The sequence below is a fragment of the Vitis riparia genome, chromosome 6 (assembly GCF_004353265.1).
Source record: "Vitis riparia cultivar Riparia Gloire de Montpellier isolate 1030 chromosome 6, EGFV_Vit.rip_1.0, whole genome shotgun sequence".
Taxonomy (NCBI): Eukaryota; Viridiplantae; Streptophyta; class Magnoliopsida; order Vitales; family Vitaceae; genus Vitis; species Vitis riparia.
The window spans coordinates 901,066-926,469 of NC_048436.1; the positions used below are offsets into that span (position 1 = coordinate 901,066).

The 25,404-nt window shown below is 37.1% G+C and overlaps 2 protein-coding genes across 3 annotated transcripts; both read right to left on the minus strand.

The window, feature by feature from the left end:
- On the minus strand, positions 1-1,235 carry LOC117916358 (casparian strip membrane protein 2). The gene is made up of 3 exons (XM_034832311.1): positions 760-1,235; positions 559-682; positions 1-441 (listed from the first exon to the last, which is right to left on the minus strand). The coding sequence occupies exons 1-3, from the start codon at positions 1,023-1,025 to the stop codon at positions 226-228; spliced, it is 606 nt and encodes a 201-aa protein (XP_034688202.1). The 5' UTR covers positions 1,026-1,235; the 3' UTR covers positions 1-225.
- A 609-nt stretch (positions 1,236-1,844) lies between these two features.
- LOC117916357 (mitochondrial fission protein ELM1) lies at positions 1,845-25,070 on the minus strand. 2 transcript variants are annotated; one of them, XR_004651547.1, is made up of 11 exons: positions 24,727-25,070; positions 20,747-20,970; positions 11,176-11,272; positions 9,561-9,710; positions 9,319-9,445; positions 3,917-4,029; positions 3,714-3,777; positions 3,528-3,621; positions 3,271-3,379; positions 2,432-2,587; positions 1,845-2,348 (listed from the first exon to the last, which is right to left on the minus strand). XR_004651547.1 is itself a non-coding variant. In XM_034832310.1 (10 exons), the coding sequence occupies exons 1-10, from the start codon at positions 24,907-24,909 to the stop codon at positions 2,486-2,488; spliced, it is 1,263 nt and encodes a 420-aa protein (XP_034688201.1). In that variant the 5' UTR covers positions 24,910-25,070; the 3' UTR covers positions 1,845-2,485. The 2 variants fall into 2 exon arrangements, 1 of the variants encoding a protein (XP_034688201.1); XM_034832310.1 differs by having other exon boundaries at positions 1,845-2,587.
- Positions 25,071-25,404: the final 334 nt, after the last annotated feature.

Consider the following 25,404-nt stretch of genomic DNA (forward strand, 5'->3'; position numbering starts at 1 on the left):
AAGACCCAATGCTGGGAAACAGATAAACCACTTAAATTCATTACATTCACCAGATACATCAAACCAACTTAAACATAACATTGGCTTCAACACTGCAATTCACCAACATCCCCCAACCCAAACTCACAAGTTTAATGGGAAGTTTACGTGTAAATTAAAAGACTATATATAGGTTGGTAATATATCAGATTCAGCTCTGAGAAAATAGTCCATTGTCAAATAATCTCAATGCTTTCGAAGAGAGAAAGCTGAGAGGACAATCATCAGCATGAAGAGGACTGCTGCAATGAAGGAAGCCACAACGGCCCCACTGACACTCTGGCAGAAGTCATCGAATTGCTGACAAATGGCCACCCAGTTGGCGTTTGAATTCCCGTTATGAGCTAAGTAGACTATGGCAGCAGCAGCGGCAGCAGCAGCTACGGTGAGAGCAACCATGACCTGCAGTGTTTTTGGACAGTGTTTGATCAGTAGCTACCTTCATTCTATATCAGAACACGAGAGATACAGATTTATATTGTTGGTTTTTGCTCCAAATTATTACTGGCTTCAACTTACAGTGTCACAGATGACTAGGAGGAGCCTTGCTCCCATGGCATGCGGCCGAACGATGCAGACTATGGAAAAGGGCAAGGACAGGAATAGGTATCCACTAGCTATAGCATTTGCAATCACGAAAAACCTGCATATATATATGGATGAAGTATAGACCAATATGAGCTAGCCCCCATGCAAATAGAATTTGAAAGGATAACATACGAGAAAGCGGGAAGATCATCGTAGCTAGCTTGGAACTGGAAGAACTGAGTAAAGAAAGGGAGAGTCTGGTCAGTAGTGCCCATAGTGGTAGTGGCAGCCAAAGCAGCCCCAATGGCAAAGAGCCGGAGAATGAAGTCGAAAATGGCAAGACCTCTCTTCAATCCTGCTTTTGGATGTTTGATAGCTTTTGTGGTGGCCACGGTAGTAGCAGAAGCAGACTTGGTCTCCCCAATGTTGATAGCTGTTGCTTCACCAGTGCTCTTCATTTTGTCCTTAGAGGTATTGATGGATGCCGTTAATTTTAAAGTAGGAGCTTGTGATGAACAGCCCTGATGAGAGTGTGTTATATATAGAGACCGGAGATTGAAGGATATAGAAAATGAAACAAGTGAATGGGGTAGTTATATTATGGGAAGTTAGGTGCCTGTACACCATAATTATACAGTGGGGGGAGGAGTTGTTGCAAACTTGCTCCACTTAATACGCACATATCTAGTTGGTGATGGATCAGATGATTCTATCAACCACTTTACTAATATGGTTATTGAATCCAGGCTCCTTCCTCTTCACAACCGCATCCATATCATCCAACTGATCTCTTTTTCTTTTAAGTGTGTATGATATCATTTGTAAAACTATAAATATTAATTTATTAGGCCCCTTTTACCCATTATAACTTACAAAATGTTTTTTACATTCATAATTTTATAGATTGATGTTTCATTGTCTGCTACCACACCCTTTTCTTCTATCATTTTCATCATACTACTGTCCTACTAGTTGAATATTGAGACTTGAGACCAGACCAATCATGGTAGGAACAAGGGCAGTTCCAATTCCATCTCAGTTTTAAAAAATGCACACCAAGTATGAATCCACTTCTTCCAATGGGTCCTTTTCTGCTCTTATTCTACTTCCCTAGCCCCAATTTTCTCCTAATTTTCCAGCTTTCCAACCAAAATTGAACAACATTAATAATAATAAAACCCAATAATGCCATGGGCGGTCCATCTAGCCCATACTCCATATCCACACATAATTATGATACAACAAATGTGAAAAGCACCCAAAGGCTAAAGCTAGTCTGATGCCATATCCCACCACCAAAATGAATAAATAATAAGATTGGGCCAAAAAAAGAAGCAGCCAATTTCACATATAACTTTTACACATTAAAAGAAAACAAAAACAATATGCTATTCAGATTCATACTGTACATACAATATCTCAGATTCTCAGCCCACTAACAAGGGCCAGGTACCATCATTTACCTGCTTCATTAGGGAGTTATTTGGCGTCCACCATAAACATAAACAAAGAAACAAATAAAATGACAGCATTGCCCATTTCATCAATTTGGCCTTCCTTTGAGAAGTGTGAATCAACAAATCAACATCAAAACACCAAGTGGATAAAGCATAAGTTCAGATCCACAAAAATTTGCAGCACAAAAACAACCTTTTTCACTAAAACCCACTCTTTAAAATGGCTTCCAGCATGGCTGCAAGATACATATCTGCCTCTTTCTATTTTACAAGCCGCAGTGTGGAGCTCATATTTATTCTGCACATCTTTTCATCTCAGAACCCCTGAGGGGCAAAGAATTAAGCTATCAATGATTTGTTCTCCTATATGTTGTATAAGAACAAACTTAATTTTCAGAAGTCTGCACCTTTGAAAAAAAAGTTATTTAGCAATGGGCCTACAACTATAGTCAAACAGTTCCTTATGGCCGCAATCTCCATCCACGCTCGGCAAGTGCTTCACGCACCTTAATAGCTGCTTCTGCCGTGTCATTAAGGGGTGGGTAGCTCCAGCTTTCTGATATCTGAAAAATACAAAAAGGCAGAACACATGCTTCAAATTAGTTTTGACTTCTCTCCCACAAAATATGGTTGAGTACAATCAAGGGACCAATATTTAAAGAAGCCCCTTCCTAATCAGCGTCTAGTACAAACCGACCACCAGATAAGTCTTCCTTTGACAACAGTAACATATCGGAACTACACAAGAGGAAGGAAATGCCTAATGGGGTTAAGGGAACTGAAGGAGTTGCAACAAAAGGCTCTCAATCAGAAAAGAACATTTCTTCTTTTAAGAAATATGTTTACAACGTTATGTTTGGGGTCTATATGTTGCAATTTTGGAAGAGACAAACGAAAAACAGGCTGTAGTTTCAGGAAGATGCTATCTAAAATTTTCTTTATGATACGGCAAGAAAAACATAATTTCAAAGGAAGAACCGGAAAGGAAACAAATATTATAGGATAAAAATGTTTTAAGCAAAAAAAAAAAAAAAAAAAAAGAAGATCTAAGCAGAATAAATGATACATCTGAGGAGAATGTAAAGGAAGATAGGGTAAATCTCCTATAAAATTTTACACAAGACAACGAGATAAGCAGCGAACAGCTTCTGTTTAAAAAGAATTTATTTCAAAATAAGATACCCTTTTACCATTTTCTCAATTCTCATATCAGAAAGGTACAAAAATTATACGGTATTCCACTTACATCTTCGCTACCCGTAAATGGTCGAACCACTCCTCGTTCCCTCAGAGTATTATGGAAATCTGAGAACTTCCATGTACAACGCTCAGCTCCAATGACATATACAGGCTTGCTACAGCAACAAAAATTGAAATAACTAATATTGCAATATAATAAGAGAATATAAACAAGTATCATATCCTAAAAGGAAAAAGAAAAAGAGAACATCAAGATGCTCCAAATTATCATCAATCATAGGGGTAAATTCTTCTGAAGCATACCCTGTGCTGCAAGCCTCACTTATCATACTCACTGAATCTGCTGTGACAACAAAAGCATCAGCCCAAGCTAGATGTCCCATGTGTGGATTTGGTTCTATAGATTATCACACAACATATAAATTAGATGATCATCATGGTTTAGTTCCATTTTATTCATTCATTCAGAATCAAATCGACTAAGATTACCTGCACCATCCCATATATAAACTTTTGGATTATCCATATGTTCTTTCACTATGACATTGGATACCTGTTAAAAAAGTGCAGCACAAAGAAAAGGTCATTGTACCATATGCCAAAAAATTGGTGATGCAGTAAAATACCTTTTCATGCTTATTTTTCATGAATCCTTTAATACGTATGGCAAAATATGAAATATATGGCAATACCTTCTCAGGAGTTCTTTCTGAGAAAGATATTCTCACACTACCACAGCTCACAAGAACCCCATGCAGACAGGCTGATAACTGCTTGGCAAGATCCACACCATATCGACAGTGACCTAAAGGAGAATTTGTGCGGCACATGACTCATATGTAGATAGACAATTGTACTTGGAATATAAGGTGAAACAGCGTGAATGAAGGAAGGCAGATAATTATTTCTAGTTCTCTATAAAATGCCATAAAAAACCATGTTATTCAAAATTGTTCCAAAAAATCAGACCTATTTTGACTATTAGATTATTAACTTGGGACTAAACTGAGATAAGGGTCACAAACATTGAATTCAGGATTCTCATTCAAATTTAATTGGACCAAAATGGAATACCCAAACTTCTTCATTCTTCCTTCTGTTTGAAGTGTCTACATCTAAGTTGGGCACCATTTTGGTCCAATTAAATTTCAATGAGAATCCTGAATTCAATGTTGCTTGGTCTTTTGGGAACTGGAGTAGAGAATAGATCTTGTAGGGAGAAATGCAACATATAATGCATATATCAAAGACATCAAGTAGGCAAAGGCAAAGGTAAATATGGCATAGAAAATGTGAATGAATTCTTCAATCTAATTAACACACATAAGAGTAGATGGATCTAATTTGATCATGTGCAGAATAAACAGAAAACACTGTACAAACATGGAAAAAATTTTCTTCAGATTTTTATAAGAAGAATAGAACTGAATCTGGGGGATTGTTTGGGGTATTCCAATCTATAAACAAGTCTTGGAGCACCCACTTCTGGTAACTGCATCCCCAATTAACAAAATTTTCCAGCCAGGCCTCCTCCAGTGAATACATCAATCAATCTGCCTGTACACCTAAGAGGTTGAAGGGGTGAGAACGACACGAAGACCTGTGATTTGACAGAACCATACAGCCCAAAGCAAAATGATGAAACAGGATTTTGTTGACCTGTCCTTTTGGAATGAGACTTCATTGAGTTTAATTGAGTGTTACTCCTAATTGTAGATCTTTAGTCTTTAGCATTTACATATAACACAACTACACAAGAAATTGCCAAAGATAAAAATTTCCATAAGGCACCTGAAAAAAAATCCCTTAAGACCTGTAAAGATATTCCTTCTGGAAAAGCGCAAGAACTCATCCTAACCTTACTGGTGAAGACCTTGACTGTAGCCCCTTACTCAATTGGAAAAAAAAAAAAATCATGCGAAATAAAGAGACCAGAAAGATGTTCCTATTTATTTCCTCTTTAAGCTTCTTTTTAATCACAAGGAATTTTACACAAGCTGAGAAAACTACCAAAACTCATATTTTAGAACAAGCTGTTTAAAGCAAAATTCAACCATCTGCCCGGACCTAGATATGCATACAAGCAGGGAGAAACCATGTTGCATTGATATGTCTACAGGTTTCAAAATCTAATAGGGGTTCAGACTGTTAACTAGATACATGATCATATACATAATGACATGGTTGAATACAACTATAACAATCAATAGTCTAGATCAAACTGTGATGAATTTTATTAAATGCAATACGTATGTATGATAAGCATGGTAAGCTATCCCCTAAAAATGATGTGTGTTGAGTGTATTCATCATATATATTGGCAATCACCTGATCCATCTGCAAATTTCAATTTTATACTGGGAAACTACTGAAACTAACATAGATGAGCTTTAGCAGTATTATTAAACCAAAAGTTAATTTTAAGAACAACTAAAGAAAACTATTTATCAATATATCCCATTTCCATCAGTGACACGTTTATATTTTTCATGATGTTGGCATAGATGTGCTGGAATACGAATGAATGAAACTTATTATGTATTCACTGGCTTTGGGAGACTAAAAACCATCTCTCTTTTTTTTTTTTTTTCCTTCTTTTTTTCTTTTTGGTAAAAAAAAAAAAATATATGATAAAACTTGCATAGAAATGAGATTTCCTAGTGTCTGGGAAGCAATGTGAGGAGAGAGCATGAAAAAGATTGCAAAATGGAGATTCAGCCATTTAAAGCTGAAGCAGCTGGCACACATGAATGCCAGAGTCATGCTGGCAGGTGATCAGTTAACTCAAACATAGGTATTGATTGAGTTCCCTTGATGTAGGACAACCCTAGGATGGTTGTCTACAATCAAATAGGTGGGCTAGGGTTTTATGTTTTAGGGTTTCAAGAGAGGAGCAAGGCTTTATAAGAATCTCACCTAGAAAAGAAAAAATTAAAGAGTCTCATCCATTGAGAATTGCAAAGTATGCAGAAGGAACTAATATTATTTAATCACCCTATCTTGGTCTTACATCAGTTAGCCTTAGTTATAAGCTTATCTAAGAAATCCAAATTCTGCTAGGATTCTAATAACCTATTATGAGACTAATTCCAATTCTCCAATTATGATTCTAATAATTAGTTACTCCTAATTTAACTAAAACAAATACTAATCCTAATTTAACACTGACTAATACAAAGTCACTTAAAGTTTATTTATTCCTTTTCTTCCCTTTCTTTAGTAGATCTTGGAGATTCATCCTCGTCAATTCCCTTGGACTAGGAAAAAAAAAAAACTCAACCTCAAGTTTTAGTGATTTTCCACAATCAATTAAAATCCCGAGCAATGCCTTCCACCCTTTCTTTCTTTGTCGATTCTTTACCATGATAAGATAGGATCTCAAGATCTCTTGAACTTATTCAAGTTCATGCAAGGCAAGAACCAAACTTCCAAAGATTTTCCAATGTTGTGAAACAAGTTGATAGTTCTCGAAATTATTGATTCATCAGCAAGCTTGTAGCAAGTTACTTCCTAGACTCTTCTTGTAAACAATCTTGTAGAAGAATAAGATTCTTGAATTCCTTAAATTCAAAAGAAAATTCCAGCAATTCATATTATACCATCATAGGATTCTTCATGTTTGCCACCAATCATAATAATATTTTGTCTTAAATAATGTTGCACTTCTTTGAGTACTCATATGGGTTGTTCTAGGATCAGTTCCACTGCCCCTTGCATTCTTTTTTTTTTTTTTTGGATAGACCACTGCCCGTTGCATTCTAGATTCATCATTGAGGATTTCTTCCTCCTTACTTGCAGCTTTGAATTGCTTGTGGGAGTCTTTGATGGTTCTTTTGGTTCGAAGGATGTTAATTTTTCCATGTTGCTTAAGTGGTTAAATTTCCTTCATTGGACAAAGAATCTTCTTATGCTTATTGCACACAAGTGTTCTCATAGCCATCATATATTGGAACCTTTCATAAAAAAGCCATGGTTTTTTGAAGCTAAATTGGAACTACCACCTCTATCAATAATCATAGTGCATAATCTCCTTTGGCAAGCAATACAAGTTAGGACGATGCTAGTATATTGCCAATCCTCTTCTTTTTTCACTTGGTATAATCACCAATGGTTGCATAAAAAAATTGTAGCCTTCAATCATGGTTGTGTAAGTTGTTCAACTCAAGTAAAATCTTCAAGCCAATAACTTTCTCTCTAATACCAAAACAAATGTAGGAAACCCTAGGATGGTTGCCTATAAGGCTACAATCAAATAGGTGGGCTAGGGTTTCAATCTTTTAAGATTTATTAATAGAAACAAGGAATAAAATTTTATGGCAGAAGGGAAAAGTAAAACAAAATAAACAAAAAGAAAGATAAGAAAGACAAATAGAAACCATAGAATCTCACTAAGGCCTTTTAGGAATCTCACCTAGTAGAAAATCAATGGAGTCTCACTATTAAGAATTGCAAAGTATGCAAAAGAAACTAATATTTATGAGGAAAAATCTCCAAGATCTACTCAAGAAAGGGAAGGAAAGGAATAAATAATCTTTAAGTGACTTAGTATTAGTTGACATTAAATTAGGATTAGTATTTTTTGGAGTTAAATTAGGAGTAGTCAATTATTAGAATTATAATAGGAGAAATATAATTTAGAGTCATAACAAGTTCTTAGAATCCTAGCAGAATTTAGATTTCTTCAAGAAACGTATAAATAAATTTAAGTGATACTAAGATAGAGTGATTAAATAATATTGGTTCCTTTTGTATACTTTGCAATTCTCAATGGTGAGACTATTGATAATTTTTTTTTTATGAGATTCCTAGAAAGCCTTAGTGAGATTTTGAGGCCTCTCATTTTTATCTTTCTTTCTCTTTATTTTGTTTTATTATTGCCTGCTGCTACAAATTTATTCCTCATTCCTCTCATTAAACCCTAAAATATTGAAACCTAACCCACCTATTTGATTGTAAGCAACCATCCTAAGGTTTCCTACATTACTTTTGCAATCAAAGTGAGTTTTTGGCTTGAAGATATTACTTGATTTATGCAACCATAGTTGAAGGCTACAATTTTTTTATGCAACCATTGGTGATATACCAAGAGTAGATGAGGAGGAGGATTGGCGATGTATTAGCATATTTTGAACTTGAGTTGCTTGCCAAGGGAGATTATACGCTATGATTATTGATAGAAGTAGTAGTTCCAATTTAGCTTCAAAGGAACTTATTGAGAAGCTTAATTTAAAGATAGAGGAACATCTAAATCCCTAAATAGCATGGGTAAATGATATAACTATTTTGGTGAGTTCTTGTTGTCTAATAACATCCAATTTTAATAATAATTTTGATCTTTTAGTATAGTGTGATGTTTTTCCAATGAAAGGTGCCCATATTAAATATGGAAGATTGTGGCTTTTTAATGAAGGGGTCCAACATGATGCTTGTGAGAACACTTACACACTTATGCACTATGGGCATAAGAGGATTCTCCATCCATTTCAGGAAATTCCACCACTTAGGCAACCAGAGGAAATATTAGCATCCTTGGGACGAGAAGGACCACCAAAAACTCCCATTAAGAAGCAATTTGAAGATGTTAGTAGAGAGGAAGAAATCTCCAATGATGAATCTAGAATGTGAGAGTGGAGCCAATCCTAGAACAACTTGTAGGAGAGCTCAAAGAAGTGTAACATTATTTAAGCCAAAACATTATTATGATTGAGGGCAAACATTAAGAATCCTATGATTGTATAATAAGAATTGTTGGAATTTCTTTTGAATTTAAGGAATTCAAGAATCTTATTCTTTTGCAAGATATTTTACAAGAAGAGTGGGAAAAAACTTGCCACAAGCTTGTTGATGACACATAATTATTTTGACAATTATCAACTTGTACAATGACTATCTTAATTGGCCAATATGCAAGATGAGGAGCAAAACCATGTTTGCATCCATGTGGATATGTTGCTCATTTAAAAGTGCCATGCAACATAAAAAGGATATGATCATACAATTAGTAACCAATTATCTGACATCAGGTATATGTTAATGTCTAGGATCAAATCAGCAGTAAATTAAATTAAATATTTAAAAGAATGATAATAATTACTTGTAGGCCCTCCAATGTTAACCACAAGTAGTGGCTTTGGAAGAGGTGCAAACTCATCATGCCATGCACTAGCTGCACTCCGAAGTGCAGAAGAATCAATTTGATGTAGAGCCCCTACAGTGAGGACCTGAAAAAGAAAGTTCTTAGCATACAGTACAAAACTGAGAGTAAACAAAGTTGACATTTAATCAAGTTGAAAGTTTCTCAGATAAAACAAACCAATATGAGATAGTAATACCCACCACATGCTTATCAGGAGGTTCAAGGGGAGTTATCCACTTGCGAAGACAACGGGGAATCTGCTTCTGTGCTTGAGGAGTCAAAGGATAGTAATCATGACGAGGGGTAACCACTAAGTCAAACCTATGTAACTGTGATCTTGGATGCTGTATCTGAAAACATAATGCACAAAAGAAAAGCAAAATGAACAATTTAATATTGCATGGAAAGATGTTCAAGTATTCAAAAAGTAAAATGAAGGAAATTACTACTAACACATGAACAATTTGAAATAAAACTTTAGGATTGATAATACAAAAAAATACTGCATTATTTGGAAATAAAACATTGTTTTGAAAACATAACAAATGTAGGATATATAGGATGAAAACTTTGGTCACTGATTAGTATTAGAACTAGATATTTGAACACAGGCACTAATGTCTTGACCTGCAGCATTGGAAGAGAAATAAGGAGCAAGTCAATATTCATGAGCATTTTTTAATCATATAAGAGTGAATGAATCACAAGGCTAGTTAATTTGGAGTATTCCTACAAATTTGTTCTTATCGTTGATTTAGGTGTATCTCTTGTAAACTTGGAATTAATGGTAGATGATATGACTACAAAGGAGTTGAGGGAAAAACCCGTTCTCTCACAGCCTCTCTCTCTCTCTCTCTCTCTCTCTCTCTTGTATTACTCTTCTTTTTCTTCTTATCATCCAATTGATTCAGCAACTACTAGGTCAAAATCTGAGAAAAAGGCACATAAGAAAAGGGAATGAAAAAGAACACCTGCAACAACTCACCACCATTTGGTGTCTCTCCCCCTTCTTTAACACCTAGGTAGTTTAGCTACAATCAGGCATTTCATTCTAAGGTTTTGAACTAATATACTAGTGTTGGCCATAAATTTTTATAGAAACATCAGTAATAATTGCTGATGTTCTAATGATACAATGCCAATATTTCCAAGATATCTCCTCGGAGAATGAATTTTTAGGACACATATTCAATATTTCAGGCTTTCAGTTACATCTTGACATTTTTATGTTCAGAATCTAGGATGTTTTTATATCAGTGAATATCGAGGCACTAAAATAACCTCAATATTAACTGCCTTTATCCTTTGTCATAATTCTGTTGAGCCAAAACTAATTGAAATGCAAGGAATTGTTCAGTAGATGGTGCCACCAAGATATCACCACCACAAAGGAGAGCTTTCCAATTCCACAAGAGCTCAGACAAGGTTTTCCAATAAAATTATATCATAAAAGATGAAAACCAATTCACGTTGACCTAAATTGAGTTTATATGGATTACAAATTTAAATAACAATAAAAACCAGACTTCAAAAATATCAGAAACTCTAACCTAGTCTGATCTAACACTAAAAAAATCTAACTGTTAGCGATCAACACTAAATGATAAGCTTTACCAAATGGAATCACATTGCAATGCAACGGCTAACCAATATTCCTTGATCTTCAATAAGAAAAAAGATACCATGAACAAAATAACCAGCATAAAATTGCTCAGATCGTGTTGGATTATTTAATACAAAAAATTAGTTGCCCAAAGTTCTTTGGAAACACATTGATGAATAAACTGACACAAAGATAAGGACCAATTAACAAACCTGAACAACAAATACATTTTCAGCTGCTAATTTTTTTATGGAGCTTGCAATAGATATGGTGTCCCTGCCAGATGCAACCACTAACAGAGGGCCTTCCCTGAAAGAAAGTAAAATAGCATTTGTTATTTAGCCAACCAAAAGACAATAGAGGAAAATTTACATCTCTTGAGACTGCAATCTTTTCCAAAAAAATTATTAAAGGCTACCAAACGGAGGTATCAATAACAAGTATATGTGAGATCTATGCTCCATTCCATATTAGAAAATTTGGAATCTGGAGGTAGAAAGGCACTGGATTTGTTTAGAAAAAACTTATGAATCTTTTCTTGATAAACCATTCAGAGATAACAGAAATTACACCAATTCCTGTATAATAAGAAGCATCACAAAAAGCACAGTATCATTCACCCAAAAAGACAAGCAAAATGCATTATTGCAAACATGCAACAGTTTCCAAACAATTCAAGTACAATAAGAAGCATCATAAAAAGGCACAGCACTTAATATCATTACCCAAAAGGACAAGCAAGATGTAATATGATGGCAAACATGCAAGAGATTTCATCATTTTGATATGAACGCTCTCTCTCACACACCACAAGAAGGCAGAAGGTCCCAAAGCAATCATAGAACAATATAAATATCAATTTGAGTGTTCCATTCACAGAGATAACATGGACATTACAGTAATATACCTATCAAATGAATGTTTAAGAGCAAGTTCAGGCCCTTGTAAATGGTATATGATGGGAAAGATCAGATGGATACAAGTATACAAATTAGATGCAAATCTTAAGAAAATAATTAATATCTCGTCTTCTTCGTGCCTGAATTTCAAGATACACACAGTAATTCTTTTGGTAACATGGTGAAAGCTTCTACCTTAGTGATCGCACTAGGACTTTACAATAATGGATCTGAAAATGGAATCCCAGATGAAACCAAACAGGAAAAAAGTCATAAGATGGGGATATCCTCACCATCCACTTGTGAATTCTACTTCAATGGATCCATAAAACATAATAACAATCCTATCAAAAAAATAAAAATAAAACATAGTTACAATGGAACTAGAGGACTATAATCATAGGCTTTAAGGAATTCCATTAATGGGAATATAAAATGGTGATACTCATCTTGGACGAAACAACATTGGGAAGGAATTAGTCAGATTATGCACATAACTAGCACTTCCCCTAATGTGACAAATCTGCCACCAAGTGAGATAACAGACTAGTTTGAGTTTGGGTAGCATGAATAGTATCAGTCTAATGTTAGATTAACATACTTTGTGTATGCTCTTATACATCTGGGCTGTGCTAGCATGATACTCATTCATCCCAAAATACTTGTAATCGACCTTTCTTGAAGTTGCTTTGAGCAGAGTTTAATCATAATATAATCTCAAACCTGCAATATGGTTGAGCTTGGGCTCCATGTAGATCAGCTAATGGCCCAAGTTTGATGATTACTTACGTCTCTATGTGTAATTGTGTATGTTTCAGATCTTTCTTGTATTTAAATTAGTAACTTTAGTGTAAGCTACAAAGTTGACAATTTACCATCACACATTCAAGTTACTCTTTGTGAAAGAAATAGAAGTTTTACATTAAAGATGTATGGCTAGCTCAAATTCAGCACATGGATCACCACATGGAACTCAGACTAATGCCTATGGACAGCCGGGACAGGATGGGGCGTGAACAGAATATACATAGTCTGGACTGTCCTTTGACCAGCTTTAGCCAGACTAGTTGCAACCCTATTAACATACATGTAGCCTATCAAACCAGAGGCAACATATACACATAGGTTGCCCAATAAATTTCTGTTTACACACACGCACACATATAATTTTTGTGTGTGTGCGCACATTTATATATGTACAATCAGGCTAGGGCACTTTGAGATCAAATATGCTAACCTCATTTGGGTTTGTGTTGGGGTCACCAATTCCCAACTTGATTTGGATTTGGGTACCCTTCCCAAATCTTCTAGGTTACCATACCTACCTACAAGTCTTGGATATGGATTAAAGCTAAATTTTTTTACTAAAACTGGTAACAACTCCAATCTTGGTTTGTAAGTTTTAGTAGATGAAGGAATGAGAGGAGGAAAAAGCTGGTTTGTTGTTGAGTCCAAATCCTTCGAAATCTTGTTAGAGGAGATTGGGGGTAAGCTGTCGGGGAGAATTGTGGAGAGAAGTAGAGGCTTTTCTTCCTGGATCAGATTTGGGGAGTCCAGTTTTGTGTAATATGTTGGATGGAGTAGAGGCTTGTTGCAGGAATGAAGCTAGTAAGTGGTGTAGCAACGTTTGGGTGGAAAATGGTAGAGAGTTCAGATTGGAACAGCATTCAAAAAGGGCTGGCAGATTCATTCATTGCATGGTAAAAACAGTGGAGGCTAAGAGATTTTCTTTGTGTTTTCCTAAAGAAAGGGGTCTACCTGGGGGGGTGGCCGGTATTGGCGAAAAAGCTTCGCCACCTTGGGGTTGATGCCCTCTCTATGATTGGGGACGCTCCTCCCTCTTTCAACTTTAGGTCTGTGGAAGATGGGGGTAGCTTGAAGGATGGGACAAAAGGCTCGTTCACGGATGCAGTCAGGAAGGCTCATGGTAGATTGGGTGAAGCTATTTGGATTTAGGCAGGGTCTGTGGTGGTTCAAAAGAGAAAGGCACATTTGCAGAGATGTTTGATGGGGAGGTGGAGTGAGGGCTCCACCCTTGTCCCAAATTTAAGCTCTTTATATAGTTGGATGGACTTTAACTAGCCCTTGAAGGGGAGTGTAAAGATTTCTCAGTTTGGGGAAGCTCTTTTGCTGTTTGACTTTAAGGTTGTTTCTAATGCTAAGAAAGTGTTTTTAAGGGGTGTTCGGAGGTTTAAGGATAGGGTGTTAAGCTTGGATTGGTGGAGCCCTGTGGTAGGGTGCTACCAGAAAGAGGTTCATGCAAAGGAGGTGTGGGTCAAAGTGGTGGGGCTTCCTTTACACCTCTGGTGTAGAGAGACTTCAAAAAAGAATGGTGATTCTTGTGAAATTTTGTATAAGTGGATGAGGATACTGCTAGTGGTCAACAAATGCAATGGGCCAGAGTTTTGGTGCGTTCAATTGGGAGTGCAACGCTGGGGACTTTGCAGATAGTTGAAGGCTTGGTAGTTTATGCAGTACACCTACGGTGGGAAGTCCCACCATGGCTTTCTCATGTGGAATCAAAAGGTGAAACTAGTCGATGGAAGGAAAGGGATGAGGGTGAAGGCCAGCCACGTGTTGTTGAAGGCGTGAAGAGACAAAGTTTGAATCTACAAAAAGGAGGTTGTGGATGTGTCGCCACTTGGTGGTGGGGGCAAGTTGGTTGGTATGGTGTCGGCTGCAATGCCAGGGTTGGCAGGACAAGATGTTGACAAAGAAGGGGTTTTGGGAGATGGTAGGGGTTGTGTGGCTAAGTAGGGGGTAGACTACCCTTGTGTGGAAAGTCCTTGCTTTGGTGTGGAGTCGGGCCTTAACTTTGTTAAAGGGCTTGTGTTTGTGGAGGCCCAACCCAGTCGAAGCCCAATTCTTTTAGTGAATGGGCTAAACAATCTGAGCCCGCCTCATCTAGGCCTTTCCTATTTGGATCGGGAAGGCTCTAAAAAGGGGAATAGGGCTCTCTTGCATTTCAGAGATGCAGAGGATGGCTTTAGTGCAGACGTTTTTGGTGGTGGGGTGGTTTCTCCCCCAAGGCAGGTCTTTTCGTCGTCAATTTCTCTCCGGCCACTGACCAATGAAGCCCTTTTGGAGGAAGGGGTGAGTTATCCAGGTTAGATTCCTCTTTCTTTTCCCTCTTTGGGTTTTAAGGCTTTCTCTTCTTCTTTTCCTTCTTTGATAGGCGGTTGCGGCGAGGGGTGCTTGGAGGTGGCCTCATCGTTCAGTCGTCAAATGGTAGAGGTGAGGGGGAAGGGTTCGCTTGTGGAGTTGGGCCCATTGATGATTTTGACTGATGGGAGTCTACTAGAGGTTCCAATTCTCAAAGGAAAGGAAGTCATGGCTAGAGAGGTCAGGACAAGCTTTGACAAGGGTAGGGATTGTGCCCTAAGTGAAGATGTTGACAAGGCAGAAGAGAAGGTTTTTCAAGACACTGGCTGCCTTTAGTAATTTCTTGGGTATGCCAATTGAGGGTTTTGAGGATGGGATTTTGGCACTTCTTGATAGAATTAGAGCTCGAAAAAATCAAGGGGGTTAGAAACACAACAAAAGAAAAAATAGTTCTCGTTTTGAAAGAGAGCTTAAGAAATTAAAGTGGTCGGTGAACTACAAGGGGCCAGATACAGAAGGTGGTAGGGGTAGAGAATGTTGGGCGTCATCTACAGTTGTCTCATGAAGTTAAGAATTCTATCTTGGAATGTAAGAGGGGCCAATGACAGTAATAAAAGGATGGTTCTAAAGTCTTTCATTAAATCGCAAAAGGTAGATGTGGTCTGCCTTCAGGAAACCAAAATCCAAAAGACGTCCATAAGGGTGGTTCGCAATCTAGGAACAAGAAGATTCCTAGAGTGGGGGGCAGTGAATGCTAGGGGGGTAACAAGAGGGATTCTAGTCTTTTGGGATAATAGAGTGCTAGAGTTGGTGAGCATGGAATTGGGTTTGTACTCAATCTCTTGTCGTTTTAAGTGTTGTGATGATGATTTTGTGTGGATTTTTACGGGGGTGTATAGCCCTACCCTTAGGAGTGCTAGAGAGGCCTTTTGGGATGAATTAGGGGCAATTAGGGGCCTGTGGAGTGACCCGTGGTGTATTGGAGCAGACTTCAATGTTGTGAGATTTCCAAGTGAACGTTCTGGTGCCTTGAGACTGTCTTCGACAATGAGAAGATTTATAGAGGTCATTGATGACCTCCATTTAAGAGATCTTCCTTTGCTAAAGGGGTCTTTTACTTGGAGTGGGGGTTTAAATAATTAGGCCCATTCAAGGTTAGATTGCTTCCTAGTATCTGAGGGATGGGAATACCATTTTAGCAGTGTGTTGCAATGTTTCTTGCCTAGACCCATGTCAGACCATTCTCCAATTCTGTTGGATGTGGGTAGGATGCAGAGGGGTCTTTCTCCCTTTAGGTTTGAGAATATATGGCTGAAGGAGGAGGGTTTCAAGGATCTAGTGAAGTCTTGGTGGTTGGGGCTTAGTTTTAGAGGATCCTCTAGTTTCATTCTGGCACAAAAGCTAAAAAAACTAAAAGGTTTTTTAAAGAGCTGGAACTCTAAGGTATTTGGCAATGTGGCTATTAGAAAGAATTTGGCCCTCACACAGGTGGGCTTTTGGGATTCTAAGGAGTTACTAGGGACTTTATCTACTGAGGAGGAGATTGCCAGAGAGGCATCAAGGGTAGAATTTCGGAAATGGGCTCTTATGGAGGAAACAATCCGAAGATAGAAGTCAAGGGAAGTTTGGTTGAAGGAGGGTGATAGAAATACCAATTTTTTTTTCACAAAATGGCAAATGCACATAGAAGGAGGAATTTCTTGGCTAAGGTCAAGATTAATGGGGCTGGTTAACAGAGGAGGTTGATATTAAAGTAGGAATTGTCCAGGCATTCGAGGCCCTTTTTGTCAAAATCTGGGGATCGGCGCCCTAGTATAAGTGGCTTGGACTTTGAAGCCTTAAATAGGCAAGATGTAGTGAAGTTAGAGGAACCTTTTACCGAGGAAGAGGTTTTCAATGCACTGTCAGCTCTTAATGGGGACAAGCTCCAAGGCCCGACGGTTTTTCAATGGCGATTTGGCAGTGTTGCTAGGATGTCGTGAAGGAAGAGGTAATGGGTTTCTTTAGGGATTTTCATAATCACGGCATATTTGTAAAAAGCCTCAATGCTACATTTCTGGTATTGGTGCCAAAGAAATAAGGGGCTGAAGATCTTAGGGATTTTAGGCCTATAAGTTTAGTGAGGAGCCTGTATAAGTTATTGGCTAAAGTGTTGGCTAATAGGCTTAAAAAGATGATCAATAAAGTGGTCTCCATTTTTCAGAATGCCTATGTGGAAGGTAGGCAAATCCTTGATGCTATCCTAATAGCAAATGAAGCAATTGACTCGATGTTGAAAAGTAATAGGGTTGGGGAACTGTGCAAACTAGATATTAAGGAGTATGATCATGTCACTTGGGGCTTTTTACTTGCAGTCTTGGAAAAAATGGGTTTTGGACAAAGGTGGATCAATTAGATTAATTGGTGCATTTCTTCTTCAAGTTTCTCAGTTATTGTGAATGGTACCCCTTCGGGTTTCTTCCAAAGCTTTAGAGGATTAAGGCAGGGGGATCCTCTTTCTCCGTATTTGTTTGTGCTTGCTATGGAGGCGCTTAGCTGTCTCCTTCAAAGGGCAAGGGAAGGTGGCTTTTTGACTGACTTCAAAGTGAATGGTAAAGGTGGAGAGGGTTTAGATGTTACTCATCTACTGTTTACAGATGACACTTTGGTATTTTGTGAGGCCTCCCATACCTAATTAACCTACTTAAGCTTGTTGCTTATGTGGTTTGAAGCCATTTCAATTTTGAAAATTAATTTAACCAAGAGTAAGCTTATTCTGGTGGGGAGAGTGGAGGACCTAGATGAGTTGGCCCTTGTATTAGGTTGTAAAGTGGGAGTGCTCTTGACCACCTATTTAGGGCTCCCATTAGGCGCTCCTTATAATTCGTTGGTGGCTTGGGATGGGGTGGAAGAAAGATTCCGCAAAAGATTGACTTTGTGGAAAAGACAATATATTTCCAAAGAGGGAAAACTAACGTTGATTAGAAGTACGTTATCTAGTTTGTCAATCTACTTTTTGTCTCTTTTCTGGATGCTAAGGATTGTGCGATTAAGTTGGAAACAAATTCAAAGGGACTTCCTTTGGGGAGGCGGGACCTTAGATAGTAAGCCTCATCTAGTGAAGTGGGATACCATTTGTTTTGACAGAAGGAAGGGGGGCTTAGGTGTTAGGCGCCTTCACTCGCTTAACAAGGCCCTCCTTTGTAAGTGGATTTGGCGCTTTGCTTCAAAAAGGGAGGCCTTTTGGAGACAGATCATTAGTGGTAAATATGGGGATTTGGAAGGGGGTTGGTGATCTAAGGAAGCAAGAGAAGGCTATGGTGTTGGGTTATGGAAGACCATAAGAAAGTTGTGGGATTTAGTTAGTTGTAAATTGTCCTCTTCGGCGGGCAATGGGAAAAAGATAAATTTTTGGAAAAATAAGTGGTGCAGGGATGAGCCGTTAATTGTTTCTTTTCCCTCTTTATTTTCCCTTTCTAACTTTAAAGATGCTTGGGTGGCGGAGTTGTGGCAGCATTCTAATGAGGGGGGTGGCTAGAATCCTAACTTCCCGAGGCCCTTAAATGATTGGAAGATTCTTATTGTGGAACGCTTTTTGGCAAGACTTCAAGATAAAGTGGTAGAAGAGGGTAAAAAGGGTAAAGTGTGTTGGGTTGAAATGAAGAGCAGGATTTTCTCTGTTAAATCACTTTATGCTAGCCTAGAGATAGGAAGGGTAGTGTAATTCCCTTCTTGTGTTGTATGGAATGCATGGGTTCCTCCTAAGGTGAGCTTTTTCGCATGGGAGGTGACTTGGGGAAAAGCTTTGACTCTTGACCAGCTTCGAAGGAGGGGGTGGTCTTTGGCCAACCGTTGTTTCCTATGTCTGTCTCATGAGGAGTCAATTGACCACATCCTTTTGCATTGTGACAAAGTAAGGGTGTTGTGGGAGCTATTATTCTCTCTCTTTAGAGTTTTTTGGGTGATGCAATCCACAATTAGAGAGGCTCTACTAGGCTGGCATGGTTCCTTTGTTGGAAGAAAGCGGAAAAAAGTTTGGAGGGCAGCTCCTTTATGCCTCTTTTGGACTATTTGGAAAAAGAGAAATAGGAGATCTTTTGAGAATGTGGAACTTTCAATCCAAAGGCTGAAATACTTGTTTTGTGTAACTTGTTAACTTGGACCAAACTGTTTATAGGTGAAAGATTGATGTCCATGGTAGATTTCATTGATTGGTTGGGGTCGGTTTGAGGGAGGGAGTATCTTTTTGTTTTCTCTTCCTTTTTTTTGGTGCTTTTTGGTTGCTGCTATATACATCATGTGTACTTTGGTGCGCTTTTTTTGGTGTTTTTAATACAAATCTTATTTACTGATTAAAAAAAAGAGTCTTGGAGATGGATTAAAGCTAAAAATTTACATATATTCATATAAAAGGTGACTTGAAATTACAAGTAATGGGTTTAAAAGAACAAAAAAGTTTACCTAGAACATACAACCACTTAGACTATGGACAGAGAGAAGCTAACAAAGTATCTTTTTAGCCAAAGTAAATAATTTTAGGATGGAAGATGAGAATTGACAAATGCCAGACCCCATTTTTGAGATTTCAATCAAGAATAGTTTATGCCAGTGCTGTTATCAGGTCCTCTGTTTCTCCTTGTAAAAAAAGAAAGAAAAAAAGAAAAAAAAAAGTGAAATATAAATAAATAAATAAAAAGGACTCTTCAAAAGAGAAATCTTGGTACAATGGCATTTGTAGGGGATAAGATGGTGGAGTTCCAACCAAGTCAATTTTCAAATAGTAAAGTGTGGATCACTGATGAATGTATCCATAAAAGGTAAAGTGATGCAAGGTAGAAATGATATAAATGTGAAAGAAGACAGAAAGGGACAGAGAAAAAAAATAGTGGGTCAGGGAATTGTAAAAGTTGAAGCTCTATAAAGTGCTTCATTCATGGCATGTAGGTTAGCGAGTGGTGTAAGGAGTATTTACCAGGGAAGAAATGGCATGAACTAAACTACATATGTAAAGCCCCAAACTTTAACCAAAAGAATATTTTTTTAATAAAGAGAGCATGCAGACCAAGAGTCAGGTTGACCAGATTGTTGAACTAAAGGGAAGTAACTTGTGGCTGCAATGCCCATAACTGTAGTTTGATAGAAAGATAGTGATCCTAACTACTTTTAAAGAATAAGAAAAAACTTTTATTAAACGAAAAAAAAAAAAAAAAGGAACAACACCCAAGGCCTTTTGGAAAATTATAAATAAAATTTCCAAATTAGAAATGCCACACAAGTGACAAATTTGCTGATGCATTTAAAAGGGAAATAGCTGGAGTATCAAGTTATAAATTCTCAAGTAATTGACGTTTTCTGATATAAAATTCTGCATTTCATATACCAGAAATGCACTGCAGCAATGCCAGAAATGTTGTGAATGACAAAGTGCTTATGCAAAGATCACATACAACAATATGATATAAGAGCATCTTCATATTAATTTAACAAAAAAAAAAAAAAAAAAAAAACCCTTCTCTCCATGCCAATATGATCATATTCAGAATTTTTTGGCGTGATACAATGATATACCTTGCATGCATAACTTTCACAATTACCCACTAATATCCCTCTGAAGTCCTCTAAATGTGTGGAAACCATCAGAAAGTTTATTCCTTTTCTCTTTCTTTTTGTTTTTATTTCTCTCATGGTTCCTATGGGCATGAAATAAGCCCATTTTCAGTTGTAACCATCTTTCCATTAACATAAAATTTAAGACAATGTAATAAAGTAATTTTTGTAAAAATAAGAATCTGAAAATACATACTTTTCATATGTCTCACTAGCCATGGTCACAATCTGCTTCACATCAGCTTCTAAAACAGATGATAAGCCGACACTGCCACCATTTTCCATTGGTACAGGCATAAGTTTCCGCCGTCGAACTGTTAGCAGAAGTAATTGTCTTATAATGTAATCAAGCTTTTTGTGAAGAGAAACAGGGAGCCAGTGAAGCCATTCATTTATTCCTCCTCTTGGCCTTGTCACCCGCTGCATGTGTTATAAGAAAAGTAAATATAGACAGACCCAAAAACAACACATGACTGAAAGCAAATCAATCAGAAAAAAGAAAAAAGAAAAAAAGAAAAAAAGAAAAAAAGAAAGAAAGAAAAAGCTACTATATTGTGAAAAAAATGAGTTCTAACCTAAAAATCAGAAAGGTAGAAATCAAGACCACAACACTGTAATGACTATCCATGATATTAAACAGAAGTAGGAAATAGTAAAAAGAGTAAGTAACATTCAAAGGACTGTTTGACAGTGATCTGATTATTGTGAAACAATTTTTGGAGGTCAATAAAGTATCAAGATGCCCACTGGTTGCATCACATATGCTTGAGTGGACCAGCAGTTCAGTAGGAGATGAAAGCTATCATTTGTTGATTTTTTTGATGTTTTAGGTACTTATTCAGCTGTATGGATTCTTTTCTTTTCTTTTCTTTTGTTTCCTGAGTGATCCTTGTACACATCCCAAGTACATGGGTTGTGACCGGTTTTTTGGCACTTGCTTGCTTTACAATTTTTTATTTACTTATCACCTAAAAGAATGGTAGTATTTTCAAAGGTTGAATTCTTTACTTCTTGCTTATATTTATGACTAGTTTATTTGGAGAGTTACCAAATAAAGTAAAAAGATACATATATGTGCAAAAAGTAATTTATAGGAGAAAGATGTCCTTATTTGATTTCATTGATTGGTTGGGTTCAGTTTGAGGGAGGGAGTAGTTTTTTGTTTTCTCTTTCCTTTTTTTTGGTGCTTTTTGGGCCGTGGTATACATCATGTGTACTTTGGTGCACCCGTTTTTGGTGCTTTTCAATACTGTTTTTGTTTATCAATCAAAAAATTTTATGCGATGCATATATCAGGAAAAAAGGGGGAAATCATTTATGAATAAAAGTTCTATTAGAAAAATGCAATTTTTTGTGTAGTTGTGTATATTCAAAACTAATTGTGTGGAGGATTTTTTTTTAATTTTTTTTTTTCATTTATGAATAAAACTTCTATAAGAAAGATCCAAAGTTCTTGGAAAATTGATTAGTTTGCTTCTGCAACCAACCCCCCAACCAAAAACACCAAACAGACAAACAAGAGAATTTCATTTTTGTTCCTTCTGTTTGTTGAGGTGTTGTCTCACCTTCCTATTCATGAATGTATTGCAAGAAATACAAGTTACTTTCACCTTTCCAATACCAACTTATTGCCTAGACACATTGAACCATTTTTCAAGCAGAGAAATATAGAGAACTAGACAAATGAATATATGCCTACCATACTCCCATCAAAAGTCATTTAAGCTCACGCATGATGTTATAGATGATGTAGGAAAACAATAAGATTGCTATTTACAATCCAATACTTGTATTTTAGAACTTCACCTTTTAGGCATTACAATGGGCAATGAAGACTTAGGATTTATAGCAACAATAAAGAAAGTAAAATTCAAGAAGAAAAAGGAGAAGGAAAACCTACATTCTCACTTAGGCTTTTTGCAAGTCTCACTGAGCACAGAAAACAATGAAGCTCACTATTAATTTTTATTTTATTTTACTTTGATAGGCAAACAAAAAGGGATATGAAAAACACCAATAAAAAAAAAAGGAGGTGCACCCTACGTAAATAGACAAAAAAGAAGTGGCACCAAATACAAGAATAACTAACACCCATTATCTACAATTTAGGTCATCAATAAAGTCCAACAGAGAAGCACAATCCCTCCCCAACAGGATTCTAGACCATTTATAAGAGACCTAGAAAGGGTTTCTTTTAGCTTTACCCCATGAAAGATCCTTTTATTTCTTTCCTGCCACACACCAATATAAACAAAGAGGGGCCATACTCCACACCATCCTCAGCCTTTTGTCCTTCCTTTCACCTTCCAAACTAGAAGGGGGTCTTTCACATAATCTGGAAATACCCACTGAAGCCCGAAGATGGCTAACCACATGTCCATATCTTTCTTATTATTTTGCAATGGAAAAGGACGAGGTTTGTTGATTCCTAATTAGCTTTACAAAGACTGCATCAATTGGTCATCAACCATCTTCTTTTCACAACAACATCAATGGTCAGGATCTTGTCTCATGCAGCCTCCAAAAAAAAAAAAACACTCTCATAGGGGCACAAGTCCCCAAATTTCTTTTGCAGGGAACAGAGCTTGATTCTCATCATGTAAGGAGCTACAGAAAGATTTCACTTGGAATGCCCCCTTCTTCTCCTCCCTCCAAAGTAAGTAATCCTCCCTCAACTCTAGCACTCTCACCTTGTGGATAAGCTCTATGAATTGCATCACAGATCTGAACTCCCAATCTTGAAAATGTCTTTTGAACAACAAGGACCAACAGCCTTCTCCCTCCCTTGCCACCCATGAGTCAGTTACTGTTGTATTCTTGTTAGTTGCAATTTTGAACAGATGAGGGGACCTCTCTTTCAGAGGACACTCACCCAACCATCTATCTAACCAGAATTTGGTTCTGAGGCCACTTCAAACCAAAATAGAGGTCACAGTAGATACAACTCTAAAGAAAACTTCCTATGGCCAAATTCCTCTGATCCACTTCTAATTGCTTTCCACAAAACCATGCTGAAAGCTTGAACTTCACCCATCCCATGGGAGAAGAAACCCAACTAGGAGAAGGCAAGTGATTCCTACCAGTCTTGCAAGCCTCTTTCCAAACTCAAAGGTTTATATATGTCCTTTTTTCTTATATATTTTATTTCCAGCAACCAGCATTGCTTGGTTTATTTCATATAGAAGACCCAGTCTTCCTTAATCTGCAACCTAAAACTCCACCCAAATTCTGCTTTAACTCTCACAATCCTAATGCTAAACCATAAATTTTTGCTTGATTCCAGCTTATAAGACACCTTAACATGGCCAAAGATACCTATCCCATCTACAAACCCGAATCTATCGTTTTTTCCCCATAAACCTTAAAATCTAAAAAACTTTTGCCACATCATTTTGTATGGATTTTCAACTAAAAAATTTGTAAGAGCGTATTCTCTTACGGTCACACAGGGTCAAGGCTACAATAAATTTTATATAGAACAAAAACTAACAACATCCACTTGTCAAAACCTAACAATATATAACATCATACATACCATAAGACAAATTTTATATGTAAAAGTGATACGTACCACCCATATATGAATTGCATCTTGAGGGTATCTTAGATCACACCATGTGATATTACAAGCCTAAATGAATTTTACAGGTATCTTCTAAGAAGAATCAATCCTAAACTTTCTTTTTTTTTTTTTTTTGTTAAAAAGATAATTATTCTATTGCTTAAAAGGTAATTGAAGGCTAAAATAAAGCATCCATGAAATGCAGTTTGCTTCCTTTTCCCTCCCCAATGAAAAGTAATCTTCTCCCAGGCCACATAGAATCTAATGACATTTTGCGCTTTAAGAAATTTAGGTACTTGTGCTTTAAAACATTTAGGTATTCTTCTACCATTTCTACATCCAAAGAGGACCTATCTGATACATTTTCACTAGGATGAAAAGTCTTTAATGGTTTCTTCATCTATAGCCCATAAAAATATATAGTTGCACATTGTCGATGGTCTCTTCCTCTTAAAATTGGATGTAGACAAGGAGAAAATTGAAGTGTAAATCTATCGATAGTTAGGACTAGACTAGTTGAAATTCTCAACATGAATTCCCATTATATAACCAAAGATAATAGCAGAACACACAAGTATAAACGACATACAGTTGGGGGTTTCCATAAAACTCACATACAACACTTGCTTATCGGCCAAGCCAAGAGCCCGGACCAATCCGATGCTCTGATTCTCGGACCCCGGAAACCCATTACCGATAATCACAGCCCTTCGAATTACACTGTAAGCGCCACCTTCGAAGATCTCTGGCACGCCCAGAGATGGGCCGGGAGGTTCTGGAAGCCTTATGGGCCTCATCGGAGAGGAGAACGGCGACGAAGATGGAGAAATTAGGATGATTTGTGATCTGGGTTAGGATCGAAAAAGAAATAACCGTGAAGAAGAAGAAGTGGGGTTGGGTTAGACAACTGCAAGTGATCAGGAGCGGAAACTTCCTGCCACTGGGTCGAGGTTTACTGTGTTCTACAATAATAGGCTGAGATCGTTGGTGGCCGTCTGATTAGTCTTTATTGATGAGATACGAGGGCAACAACTCTGAATCAGGCGGTTGTGATTGGCTGTTCATGAAAATAGTCTCATATTTTATAAATTTGGACTCAGAGCACATTCATTTAGCTAGTACACCCAACAAACAAAAAATTAATTAAGTTTTATTATAAAAATAAAAATATTAAATATAATTAAATTTAAATGAACATATAAAATTTTTTTTTTTCATCTTTTAAAATTAATTTTATTTTTCTTTCTTCATATTTTTTTTCCTTAAATTCTTTTATAAACTAAACACACAAA

Bases quoted from the DNA above. Each gene is read 5' to 3' on its own strand.
- LOC117916358 (XM_034832311.1), bottom strand. From the start codon at position 1,025: ATGAAGAGCACTGGTGAAGCAACAGCTATCAACATTGGGGAGACCAAG. The intron at 683-759 runs GTATGTTATCCT...ATATATATGCAG, and splicing joins GATGATCTTCCCGCTTTCTC to GTTTTTCGTGATTGCAAATG. The intron at 442-558 runs GTAAGTTGAAGC...AAAACACTGCAG, and splicing joins TCCTAGTCATCTGTGACACT to GTCATGGTTGCTCTCACCGT.
- LOC117916357 (XM_034832310.1), bottom strand. From the start codon at position 24,909: ATGAGGCCCATAAGGCTTCCAGAACCTCCCGGCCCATCTCTGGGCGTG. The intron at 4,030-9,318 runs GTAATTATTATC...ATTCTCCTTTAG, and splicing joins TAACATTGGAGGGCCTACAA to GTCACTGTCGATATGGTGTG. The intron at 2,588-3,270 runs GTAAGTGGAATA...TGTATTTTTCAG, and splicing joins CATTTACGGGTAGCGAAGAT to ATATCAGAAAGCTGGAGCTA.